Below are 12,107 nucleotides of genomic sequence, written 5' to 3' on the forward strand. Positions count from 1 at the left end.
GGTTCAAATACCCATTGCGTCATGGAGTTTTCTGGGTGACCTTAGTCCAGGGGTGGCCTATCTGGTTTGCCGCCTGAGGCAAAATGGGAAGGTGCCACCCTGCACGTGTGTCACCCGCGCCCCCTTGCTGCCCCTGCCAAACCCTTGCTCACCAGGGGTGCACAGTTGTGATTGCAGTGAGGTCTTGCAAGAGGGTGCAGAGGCCTCCAGAGACTCTTGTGTAATCTCTCCAGAACAGGCTACATTCAAGCCTTTTCAAATCTAGAGGTTTCCACATACTTCTCTCTCCATCCAGGCAGGTAAGATGCAATATCACAGTTCAATGCACTCAAGGGGCAAGTGGTGGATTAGGCCTATTGGTGGAGGTGATAATGCCGTTTACCTGCCTAGAGCCAGTGTGGTGTAGTGGTTAAGAGCGGTAGTCTCCTAATCTAGGAAACTGGGTTCGCTTCCCTGCTCCTCCACATGCAGCTGCTGGGTGACCTTGGGCCAGTCACACTTCTATGAAGTCTCTCAGCCCCATTCACCTCACAGAGTGATTGTTGTCGGAGAGGAAGGGAAAGGAGATTGTTGGCCGCTTTGAGACTCCTTAGAGTAGTGATAAAGCAGGATATCAAATCCAAACTCTTCTTCTTCTCTTCTATTATAACCCCTAGGCTAGATTATCATAACACATTATATGTGGGGCTGCCTTCGCATGTGATTCTGAAACCGCCATTAATTCAGACTGCAAATGAAAGATCTCCTAACTGGGACCTGGGGTTGGAAAGGTATCTTTCCTTTGCTTAAAGAACAACACTGGCTTCCAGGCCTATTTCACACTGAGAGCCAGTGTGGTGTAGTGGTTCAGAGCGGTAGTCTCATAATCTGGGGAACCGGGTTCGCGTCTCCGCTCCTCCACATGCAGCTGCTGGGTGACCTTGGGCCAGTCACACTTCTATGAAGTCTCTCAGCCCCACTCACCTCACAGAGTGTTTGTTGTGGGGGAGGAAGGGAAAGGAGAATGTGAGCCGCTTTGAGACTCCTGAAGGGGAGTGAAAGGCGGGATATCAAATCCAAACTCTTCTTCTTCTTCTTCTGTTGGCAAGGGAGGGGGTGTGGTCTGGAGAGCGTTCCAAGAGCCAGACAGACAGACCTGGAGGATGGCGTTAGACCCGTGGCCCTGAGGTTGCCCACCCTGACTAGGTCTTCAGTTCAATCTGAAATGGGAACTGAATGCCCTTTTGTGAGTTGTGATGTTATTGTATCTCTCCTATACAGTATAAATACATACTTTGTAACCTCTGGCTTCCTATGGAAATGAACTTGCAAGACAAGACACACCAAAGAGAAGCTAGGCAAAGGAGGCCTTAGATTATGAGTCCTGGACACCCTTCAACTCTCTTCCTATAAGTACTCCCAGGATGTACAGAGCACTGAAACACACACAGCGTGGCCACTTTCAGATGATCATAATTCGCTCAATAAGCCATCATGTGAATGAGTCTTGGCCCCCGCATGCAAGTCCCCCAGTATGCTTCACTCCTCTGTCCATGTGCTCCGGCGAACAAACCAGGAAATCCTCTGTTAATGATAATTTCCTGTTATGTCTGAACTGGGAAACTTTGGTTAATTGCTTTGGACCAAACCAAGATATGAAGCCATCCTTTGAATTCAGCTTCATATTCCAACTTCCTCAGAAGCCATTAACTCTCACTTGTGATGAGCAAAGTACTGTCGCTACATGGGGGGCACAAGGGTCATTTGTATCTTGGTTTACAGCTGAATTCAGCCAGGGTCTCTCTACCATTCACCATGGAGTCTTAGTTTATATTTGCATAATCTTGAATTTTTAAAGACATTGATAAGAGTAGAATTTAAATAAAGTCAATTTTCTGTAATGTTGATTACTAAAAAATCTCATTTTGCTTCAAAACCCAGCACACTAATTATTTAACACTTAACAAAACTGAGATAAGTCTTTAACCGTACAGAAAAAATGAACAACTTTTAATAAATTTTCATTCTAGGCCATGCTTTTTTTGTTATCTATGAGATGCCTTGTCTAATATTATTTTAAAATGCTTCTATGTTACTGCATTGACTGACTGATTTTTGTTGTGTAACAAAAATCAGCTTGTACAACGAGACTTCTAGTTTCTCTTCTTCCCCCTACAGCCCCTCAAATGCCCCCATAATTTGCTCTAGAGCAGGGATGGCGAACCTTTTAGAGACTGAGGTGCCCAAACTGCAGCCCAAAACCCACTTATTTATCGCAAAGTGCCAACATGGCAATTTAACCTTAATACTGAGATTTTAGTTTAGAAAAAACAACTCATACATTAACATCTTTTGTCTTAAATGAAAAACACAATAGCAGAGCTTTCAATGATACAAACAACTTTTTTTTTGAAAGGTAAAGGTTTGCATTTCGCATGCTTTTGAACAATTAATGTGATTTTTGCTGTTGTACGCATGCTGATAATTTGTCTAACCTTGCTGAACTCAAGGCGGCTTACTTCCGACTAGGAACAACAGACTGGCAGGAGGCCCTGGCGCATCAAAAGTCAGCACCTGCTCAGCCGCTTGCCAGGGTTACCACAGCTCTAAATGCGCCCGAGAGCAGAGCAGGAAGGCGGGTTGGGCGAAACCGAGCTTGATGGTGGGGAGGCGGAGCCAGCTCAGAGGCGGCCGTCAGGTTTGGTTGCAATGGCAGATGGGCTTGATCGGTGACTTGAGTAGCGGTGGTGCAGGCTTTGGACGGAGTGGCAGTTTCCTGGCACAAGCCCTCCCCCCCCACACACCCCTGGGCAGCCCCGAGGGTGAAAACGGTGCCCTAGCAGTGCTGGGACCATACTGGAAGCCGCCAGAAGTCTCCTGCAGTGCTGGAGTGCCAGTTTCACCTCCTAGCTACGGCCCTTCTTGGGGGACAACACGCTTGCTCACAGAGAGGGCTCTGAGTGCCACCTCTGGCACACGTGCCATAGGTTCGCCACCACTGCTCTAGAGTGTTCCCCAGCCCTGTGGAAGAGATTTTCAGGGTGTGCAGTGATTCCCAAGGTGAAGGGAGGAAAGGAAGGAGAAGCTACCTTGCTATGTTGGATCTCATTCAGGAGTAATAAGACTCATCCAAATGACTATGTAGTATCTCTTCACCTTGCAATTGCATACATCCTCCAGAATTCATAAGCCAATTGTACTATTATATTATGTAAAGGTAAAAGGTAAAGGACCCCTGGACGGTTAAGTCCAGTCAAAGGTGATTATGGGATGTGGCGCTCATCTTGCTTTTCAGGCCGAGGGAGCTGCTGTTTCTCCACAGACAGCTTTCTGGGTCATGTGGTTCAACAGAACACCATGATGAGTGCCAGAGCGCATGGAAACGGCATTTCCCTTCCTGCCACAGCAATACCTATTTATCTACTTTCGTACTTCTAGGTTGGCAGAAGCTGGGACAGAGCAATGGGAGGTCACCCCATCGCACACATTCAAACTGCCAACCTTCCAATCAGCAAGCCCAAGAGGCTCAGACCACAGCGCTACCCATGTCCCTCTGAATTATCTGACAAATGTAAAGTAAGCTTTTGAAAATTCCCAGTTTTATAAACTCTCCATACTTTGCACTGAGAAAAGTGCTACTGAGAAAAATCTTGCAATCATAATGACATCATAGAAGCTTTCATATATAAAGATCAGGATCCCCCTTTATGACATCACAGAACCCTTCCCCAGCTGATGGGTTGATTATATTCCCTGCATTCAAATCTCTCCAGTGCTCAGGCTGAGAGCTTGGTCATGATGGAAGGATTTATTTGATTTATTTAAATCTTTTTTTAGACAATGAATACGAGCTTAAACAGTTATTTGCTACGATTCCTACACAGGGAACATCAATTAGCAGAAGACATTTCTTGCTGAAAATTTCACAGAATGTTTTCTCAAGGTCCTTGTCAGGTTTCTCTCCTTTGGACAGTCTTATTGTTTCAAGATGTTATTGGCTTTTGTGAACGACCAGCTTGGACAAGAGTTGCTTGGGAAATGACTCTACAGGATCTGGAACTACTGGCGACTAAACAGCAATCTAACTGTTTTCGTGATTCAATGTGTCAAGTATGCCATTGTTTTACTGGCTTAGGACTATCCAAAGAGTCTCTAGAAGTTGTGTATGCTGGTTGTAAAGTAGCATTCCTCATAGTGAGTGGTTTAGCTGTCCACTACTTGTTTACCAAACTGAAACTGAAATTGACACTGGCGAAACCCACAATGGTAAGATATTCTCAATTAGCACATTGTCTGGCTTTAATTTCTGACCTTTAACTCAGATTCCAATTTAATAGAAAAATATATGTAAAAAAACAAACCATGAGTCTTAATGCTGATCCCAGTCAGAAGTACTTTCTAAGTAACATGTGTCAGGACAAGGTGAGCACAGCCACACTATAAATCTACTGGTTTTATTTAACATCAGTTTCCTCTACAGAACCCTGGAAGTTGTAGTATGAGCTGACAATTCTGTGAGAGATCCTTAGCACTCTCAGAACTGTGATTTCACTAATTCTTTGCAAGGACAAAACCATGTATAGTCTGGTGTGTAGATATGCCCAATGTGTACTTTGTACACAAAAAAACTAAATTTTGAACAACTGAACCACCTGGGACTCTAACTACAGTGAACTGGCTAAATATGTGCCTAATTTATACTTTTACCTACTTATACCTACTTATATGTTAAAGAATCAAGTGATCTCGCTATCTAATAAGCTCAGCTTTCACAGAACAGCAGATAGAAGATCAATGAGCATATAGTGGTACCTCGGGTTACATACGCTTCAGGTTACATACGCTTCAGGTTACAGACTCCGCTAACCCAGAAATATTACTTCAGGTTAAGAACTTTGCTTCAGGCTAAGAACAGAAATCATGCTCCGGCGCTGTAGCGGCAGTGGGAGGCCCCATTAGCTAAAGTGGTGCTTCAGGTTAAGAACAGTTTCAGGTTAAGAGCGGACCTCCGGAACGAATTAAGTACGTAACCAGAGGTACCACTGTACTACCATAAAGCCAAAGGGATGTTGTTTTTTATGCCACAGGGTCAAATCCAGAACAGCAGTCTAAGACCAGGAGTACAGGGATTTCAGACATCAAATTCCTCTTAAAAGGCATAATAGCAGGGTCAGTGAAAGAGATGGCAACACTATTTAACTTGTAAATGGCTTTCGATGCAAAGTATTACTCCCTGTTTTTCCATTTTTCTCAGCCCTGTAGGACAATTGTCCAAGCACCTGCATTTCCAGTTGCTACCAAAGTGAATGATGAATACACCCACAACATGGACAAAATGCTCTACAGGCTGGTGGCGAACACTTCCAAGATGATGAAATACATGAAGCATGTTGCTCACCGTTACAAGAAAGAAGTCAAATACCGCAAATTAAGCAGAAAGAGCAAAGCAGATGAATTTGATGAAGACGAACAGTTCTTTCCAATTTGTCCCCACAACCACAGCTCCAGTGGAGACACATAATGCATGAAACCTAAACCCCAGGTTCTTCCCTGCTATGTTCAGCTCTTCCTTTCACAATCTTTCCAATCATACACTTAAGTCAACAGGGTAACACAATAAATGGCGAAAATCTCAACATGCTTGATCAACCTTTTTGAGAAGAATTTAATGAAGAATCTTGTGGATGATTGAGGTGAAAGAGGCCCAAATGAAAGGCTATTAAACATTTATTAAAAAAAAAATCTACCCAAAAATTAAAGCCTGTATCTGATATGCTGTGATTCTTCCATATGACCCTGCTGTATTAAGCAACTTCAGTTTTGCACAATTAGGATAAACAATGCTACATTTGTCTGTCAGAAGATTCCTTTTTCACTGGTAACAAAAATACTATGTTAGCAATTAAATACCAGCCCACCTCAATATATTTCATAGCTAGCCTTACCACTAAGGTAGCATTTCTATGGCAGCAGCAAACAAAAAGGATTTCCCTTCCATTGCTATCCTGATATAGCCTATGCTCTGGAATGATGGGCAAAAAGGGTCATAATGCATGAAACCTAAAAAGCAGGCAAACAGGCAGGTGACTCCAAGGAAAGTGGAGGGTGGACAAGAGATGCAATGGCAGAGGCTCAAGTTTACGTGAGCTTGAACTCACCTGACAGAACAGTGTAAGACATCAGGGCATGAAAAGATCCCTCAGCAACCAAGCAAAACCTGGTCTGATATATTTGGTTTCCTCTTCAACGTCCCTCCCTTTCCTTGGAACAGCTGTGCCTGCCACCCATTGCATGGTCAGTCAGCAATAACCCTTTTTGCAGCCCTTGTTGAGGAACATCTCTTCCCTTTAGTCACTGAGGCTGCCATGCACACTCCCTACAGAAATGATATAGAAGAGTACTCATCGTCGCAGTGTGTGTGTATGCCATCCCAATCCACACAAACTCTTCCTGGGAAGCCAACGCAACGCAGAACACAAACCAAACCAAATACAGTAAATGCAATCAAATGTATCCCACAAACACCATGTAGAACATCATCCTGACTCAGCTAAGAACTAAACATGGAATCCTTGCCAGTGACCACAGCTGGTTTTCAACTCAATTTAACTATTTAGATTTGAGGTATCCCCTGTTCAGTCATGTCTTCAGGTGGGCAAGATACTATAATTAACAAGGTAGCTTCGTGACCTCATCACAATGGAGCAAGTTCTTGACCTTGACCTTTCTCCCGTTCTCAGAGGCATACCTAGGCTCCCTTGTGCCCTTTGCAAAGAGCTGTATCGGTGCCTGCAAAGCTGGGAGAAACTGTGGAAGCCAACAAACAAATTGACTATGGGGTGAGCGAGACAGAGCTCCTGGCCTAGGAAGTGTCTCACTGAATTCAAAAGAGACTTCTGAGCAGGCATATACACGGTTGCACTATTAGGGGCACCAAATATTGGCATTGCAAAGGGCACTGCTTTAAGCCAAAGCCAGCCACTGCACATGGGGGTTGGAGGGGGGAGAGGTTCCATTTTCCCAGGTGTTGCAAGCAGTGCCAGAGAGCCCTGTCACACACCAAGGGGCTTCTGGCGGTTCCCTCACTGCGAGAAGTGATCCGGCCAGAGGAGCTTCTCAGTAGTGGTGCCTGCCCTGTGGAACGTCCTCCCATCAGAAGTCAAGGAGATGAGTAACACTATAACCTTTAGAAAACACCTAAAGGCAGCCCTGTATAGGGAAGCTTTTTAAGGTTTAATGTTTTATTGTGTTTTTATATATGTTGGAAACAGCCCAGAATGGCTGGGGCACAAATAATAAAGTATTATTATTGGTCTGTCCATCTCTACTAGGGGCAAAGAGCAACCCAGCTTTCCCACCTCCCCTCACGGCTCCATCACCCTTTCACTTCAGCAGGGCAAGTTCCTCAGATTTCCTTCTTTCGCCTCTTCCTCCTCCCCTCATGCCCCAACTGTAATGTGTTGGGGACCACTATTACTGCAAAGACGGCCATGCTGAAGACAAATGCCTGCTCCTCCTGCTGCCTGAGGCAGGGAGCTGGTGAGAGCGATGATCCATAGGGAAGCCTTGGCTATGGCTCCAGCCAAGTTGGGCACAGCTAAAGCTGGGAGGAGAAAAGGTGGATTCACAGGCCCTTCCTGCCTGTGCGCACACTCACCTGTGGCACGATTTTCACTCCCCACTGGGATTGCCGCCTTGGTGGGTGCCACTTCACCAATGTCTAGGTATGCCCATTCTACAATGGCTAGCCACCGTTGGACCAGACAGGCCTTTGGTCTGAATCACTAGGACTCACACCTATGTTCCATTGTAAACTATACACTGGCCTGTATAGTACTCTGAATGTCCAGCCAGGAGAACATGATCCTTGGGTTTGCAAAAACATTCAGGCACCCACCCCGCTGTCTGATTCCAAATAAAGAAAGTTTTTTTTAAGGAACTAGGTTGGTATTACAGATAGTTTTAAGCAAAGTAAATTGTTTTAGCATTCGAGTCAAACATTGGCAGGAACTGAGTAGGAGGAAGGGTAGGGGGATATTTGTTTTGCATTAAAATGTAAAATCTATATTCAAAATCAATAATATTTTTAAAAAGTGTTATGTGACTATTCACATTTTAAAATACACATACAGTCATACCTTGGTTCTCAAACAGAATGTGTTCCAGGAGTCCGTTCGACTTCCGGAACTGTTCGAAAACCATAATAAATATTGATGTTTATCTTTCTTCACCCTTGTTTCTTCTTCTCCTTCTCCTTCATTCATTAATTAAATTTGTATACTGCCCTATACCTGTAGGTCTCATGCAGATCTTCCCTGGTGGGGTAGGAGGTACCATTTTGGACCCAAGACATTTTGGCATCTGAGGTGGACCCATCAAGTGCAGCTCAGGTGGCTAGTTTTCATACCTATATCAGAGATAGCCATCTGACCTGTACTATGCAAATATACTCATAGAATTACAGGGAAGGGGAAGAGGAGGAGCCCCCTCCCTTCTAATGAACCCCAGTACAGAATAACATAAAAATAAGAAATTAAATGCATTGAAAAAGCTCAGACTGTTGCACTACTAATAGGCACACCACTCGTGTCCAGTGATGTGCAGTCATTGGACTAGGGAGACTAGGCTAATCCCCTAAATGTTTCCCTAGTGCCTGCTTCCCAAAGCCCGGGAAGCTTCTGCCTGGCTTAGGAAGAGAGGTGCAATGCTCCTACGGGTCCAAGAGCCCTCCTGCCACCTTCCCAAAGTCTGCCTAGCTTTAGGAAGGAGGCAGCAGAGCGCCACATCCTGTCAGAGGCCTGGGGCCTCCTTCCCAAAGCCTAGGAAGCTTCTGCCCAGCTTAGGGAAGGAGGCACAATGCTCACGGGCATGACACCAGCCCCCAACTGCCCTGGCAAGCTGGTGCCTCTGGCCCTAACTGTTCCCCACAAAAAATTCATCACACACCACTGCTAGTGTCCATTACAGCACTGCTGCAGGACACTTCCCCCTCTGCAACCGGGCGTGGTGGAAGCCAATGGGAGGATGGCAACAGCAAGACATTGCCACCCAAGTGCCTTCGAAACAATACAAATGCCACAGTACTCTCGGAAAGACACAGAAACACTCAGGCACCCACACTTTTAACCAACAAAGGCCTGTCCAGGCTGCCAACATTTTGGCATAGGACTGTGTCTTGGAAATGGGTGCTTGTTACAACAACATCAGATATATGGTGCAACGTGCTTAAATGCTGCTGCACCATAAAACCTCTCCCATGCATACCAGCACCAGACTAGCTATGCCCTGATAAAGACCATGGAGCTTTTTATACACAGCTTTCTTGCTTTTAGGATACCTAGCATCCTACAGAAAAAATCAGTTTAGTGTCTCATCTTCTGACTTTTCTTTTTCTATGAAAATCAGCAATTAAAGTGTTTTACAGCATACAGTTAAGCATTATCACATACTAATATCTGCAGATGAAGCTGCTATTAAAGGCATAGGAACAGAGGTCAGTTAAAAAGTTGGACACAGTAACTTGCACTGTGTTGTCACTCGTTTTCAGAAGCGCCTGCTGATCATGGTACATTCAAGGCTGGTCACGAGGCCATGATAATCCCTCAGTTCAAGTGCATTTGACTTGCATGATTTCAACCAAACATGGCTTGAAGGTGGGATGGTTGAAATTGTACAAGTCAAGGCAGGGAGCTTAAAAGCTCTTTTCATGCTGGGTCCAATCAGGGCTGCCCAACACATAAAGAGCTTTTAAGTTCTTCACCTTGCTTGCTGGGCAAGGCCTGTGCAGCATGCTGGCTCTGGAAGGTTCTGGGATACTCCTGCAAGATTTTGTGGGACAATCTGAGTTCCTGTAAGATCTTGCACAAGCACCACTAGCCTTCTAAAGTTGCTTGCTGGGAAAGGCCTGAGGCAGTTTTAAGGTAGTGTGACTGGTTTGGTTGCACTGGTCACCGCAATGCAGGGGCCGCCATAACAATGCTGTCCACCACTGGCAAGGTGCACTCAGCTGACTGGCTCTGGTGATACTGGGGGTGCTCTTTCTCTCCCCTTCACTCACTAGCTGCGGAGCAGTTCCAAGGATTTGATTATACACAATTTTTGCTTATATGTGCAATTTTTGGAACCAAACCCCTACGTACGATGAGGGATTACTGTAAACCACTATGAGACTGTGTGCAAGAATGACACTGTTTTCTTTGGTTACAACTGACTGATATTTGACAGCAAATTTTATTTGTTTAAGTGTCTTTTATGCTATTCTTCAAATAATAGGTGATGAGCCTGTAGTGAGAAGAAGCATAACAGAATGCACTGTTAGGAGCTGCCTTTCTAGGCTCACTGTGAATTTTGGCAGAACTGATCTCACTGAAGGAAGATCACTAGGTGGCAGTTGGGCACCAAACCAGACAGGGTAGTTGAAAAACAAGACTGAGAGCATTGTTGTATGGATGGGGATCTAAGGCTTGGAGATCAGGATGCCACCCAATCTTGGTGACCGAGATGAGAGGCAAAGCTACGTTTCTCTGACCAAAATCCAGCACTGAATCAGTCCAAAGGATCTTCATGCAGTTCAAATCATATTCATTTACACCTGTCTAGAATTATGGTCTTAACATGAGTAAGATCAGATCCACATCTCAAAGAAGCTTAGGTGTCACCGCTCTTACCTGCCCAATCCAAGAATGCAACACATTCTGTCTGCTCATATCGGCAGGCAATATCTCTAGCCTTTTCACCCCGGGAGGTGGTTGCATAAATGTCAGCTTCCAGTTCTATAAGAGTTTTCAAAGTCTCTAGTTGTCCCCAGGCTGCAGCACAGTGGAGGAGTGTATAACCTGAGAGAGTGAGCCAAATTAGAATGTGTAGTTGTATATAGAATACCCGTTTATAACATTCTCTCTCTCTCTCTCTTCATTCACAAAACAACCAAACATATCCAGCCACTTGGAAGCCAATATTTTAACCAGAATGTACCTTTAGCATCTCAATCTTGGGATTCAAACCATTCATTTATTATTATTTTTAAAAGTGGGTTATCAGCATTCATTTACAAACAGACAAGCAACTAGTGTCTACTTAAGGTTCTGGTACAAAAGGGATTTTGTGCTCAAGATACAATGTATCTTATACATCCTTTTTTTAATTGTAGTCTGTTCTAAGTGATCTCTTCAAAAATGTTTCCCATTGTCCTGTCAATAATATTATAGATTTTAAAAGAAAACCCAACTTTTGCCTGCTAAACAGATGGTGCAAATTTTGTAAATAATAAATATAGGTACACCTGTCCAATGTATTCCAGGTGAAAACTGTAATGTTCTGATAATGCTTTATAGGGCATTTTATGGAAAAACAGACTTGTTATGAACTGCTTGCATGGTGTTCTGCAGAGAGGAAGGATCGCCCTCAGACAACCAGGTAAAGAGGGCTTTTTTCCCCAACTACAGAGAAAAAAGTATGAGCAGGCAAACTAGTAAAAAAATTGTGGAGTACATTTTTTGCATAACTGGTCAGTTATGTACCTCGGGCCGTCTTATCCTTCAGATCAACCCCGTATCTTGCCAGTGTCCGGATAACGTCGCTCTGCCCAGCCATACAGGTTGCATACAGCAGGCCTCTGCCCACAATATCCTTTTCCATTAAAAGCTGGTTGGCTTTTTCATGATCAGGATCTTCCAGGTCCTCAAAAATCTGTTGTACTCCCTCTGTGTCACCAGTTAGACAAGCTCTCAGGAGAGGATTGAAAGGCTTTGGTTCCTCTTGAGGCCCCAAGTTCTCGTGCTCACTTTTGTTTGCCGAGTCTACTATCTCCTCTGTTGATTCCATTTTCCTGGAATAAGCCTGAAAAGGAACAAAATGGAACCTAATTTTTGTTTGCAGGAAATTCATACTATTTGGTCAAGGACAAATCAAAAGGTTGTTAGGTCTCTAAGTATCCTTTCTTTTTGACTAGGGGATGTTGGAAGAAAGATAATAAGAAAGAAATCCATCCTAACAGCTATCAGCTCACCCACCCAGGATCACATTTTTACTTTTCCTCATTCTAGTCACACATTTTCCATCCAGATTTGTGGCTGAAAACTAATATGCTTCCCATCTTTCATGTCCACTACTAGGTTTTCCTGTGACTC

At 44.3% G+C, this 12,107-nt stretch overlaps 2 protein-coding genes across 3 annotated transcripts; one reads left to right on the plus strand and one right to left on the minus strand.

Annotated features, from left to right (window-relative positions):
- The first annotated feature begins 3,808 nt into the window (after nucleotides 1-3,808).
- Nucleotides 3,809-5,841, plus strand: LOC310699055 (uncharacterized protein). The gene is made up of 2 exons (XM_083520654.1): nucleotides 3,809-4,245; nucleotides 5,234-5,841. The coding sequence occupies exons 1-2, from the start codon at nucleotides 3,910-3,912 to the stop codon at nucleotides 5,498-5,500; spliced, it is 603 nt and encodes a 200-aa protein (XP_083376780.1). The 5' UTR covers nucleotides 3,809-3,909; the 3' UTR covers nucleotides 5,501-5,841.
- A 364-nt stretch (nucleotides 5,842-6,205) lies between these two features.
- Nucleotides 6,206-11,880, minus strand: LOC310699056 (ankyrin repeat domain-containing protein 45-like). Of its 2 annotated transcripts, none has more exons than XM_083520655.1 (3): nucleotides 11,499-11,880; nucleotides 10,647-10,814; nucleotides 6,206-6,355 (listed from the first exon to the last, which is right to left on the minus strand). In XM_083520655.1, exons 1-3 carry the CDS (start codon nucleotides 11,863-11,865, stop codon nucleotides 6,327-6,329), a joined length of 564 nt encoding a protein of 187 aa, XP_083376781.1. In that variant the 5' UTR covers nucleotides 11,866-11,880; the 3' UTR covers nucleotides 6,206-6,326. The 2 variants fall into 2 exon arrangements, with proteins under 2 accessions (XP_083376781.1, XP_083376782.1); XM_083520656.1 differs by lacking the exon at nucleotides 6,206-6,355 and adding an exon at nucleotides 10,175-10,260.
- Nucleotides 11,881-12,107: the final 227 nt, after the last annotated feature.

This window comes from Podarcis liolepis (genome assembly GCF_965112155.1).
Source record: "Podarcis liolepis genome assembly, contig: HAP1_SCAFFOLD_117, whole genome shotgun sequence".
Lineage (NCBI taxonomy): Eukaryota > Metazoa > Chordata > Lepidosauria > Squamata > Lacertidae > Podarcis > Podarcis liolepis.

What these genes read in the sequence shown, in the direction of transcription:
- LOC310699056 (XM_083520655.1), bottom strand. Translation starts at nt 11,865, where the DNA reads ATGAATTTCCTGCAAACAAAAATTAGGTTCCATTTTGTTCCTTTTCAG. An exon ending in GAAGGATAAGACGGCCCGAG is followed by an intron (nt 10,815 to 11,498) that starts GTACATAACTGA and finishes TCACTCTCTCAG; the next exon opens with GTTATACACTCCTCCACTGT. An exon ending in TGCATTCTTGGATTGGGCAG is followed by an intron (nt 6,356 to 10,646) that starts GTAAGAGCGGTG and finishes TCATTTCTGTAG; the next exon opens with GGAGTGTGCATGGCAGCCTC.
- LOC310699055 (XM_083520654.1), top strand. Translation starts at nt 3,910, where the DNA reads ATGTTTTCTCAAGGTCCTTGTCAGGTTTCTCTCCTTTGGACAGTCTTA. An exon ending in CACTGGCGAAACCCACAATG is followed by an intron (nt 4,246 to 5,233) that starts GTAAGATATTCT and finishes CATTTTTCTCAG; the next exon opens with CCCTGTAGGACAATTGTCCA.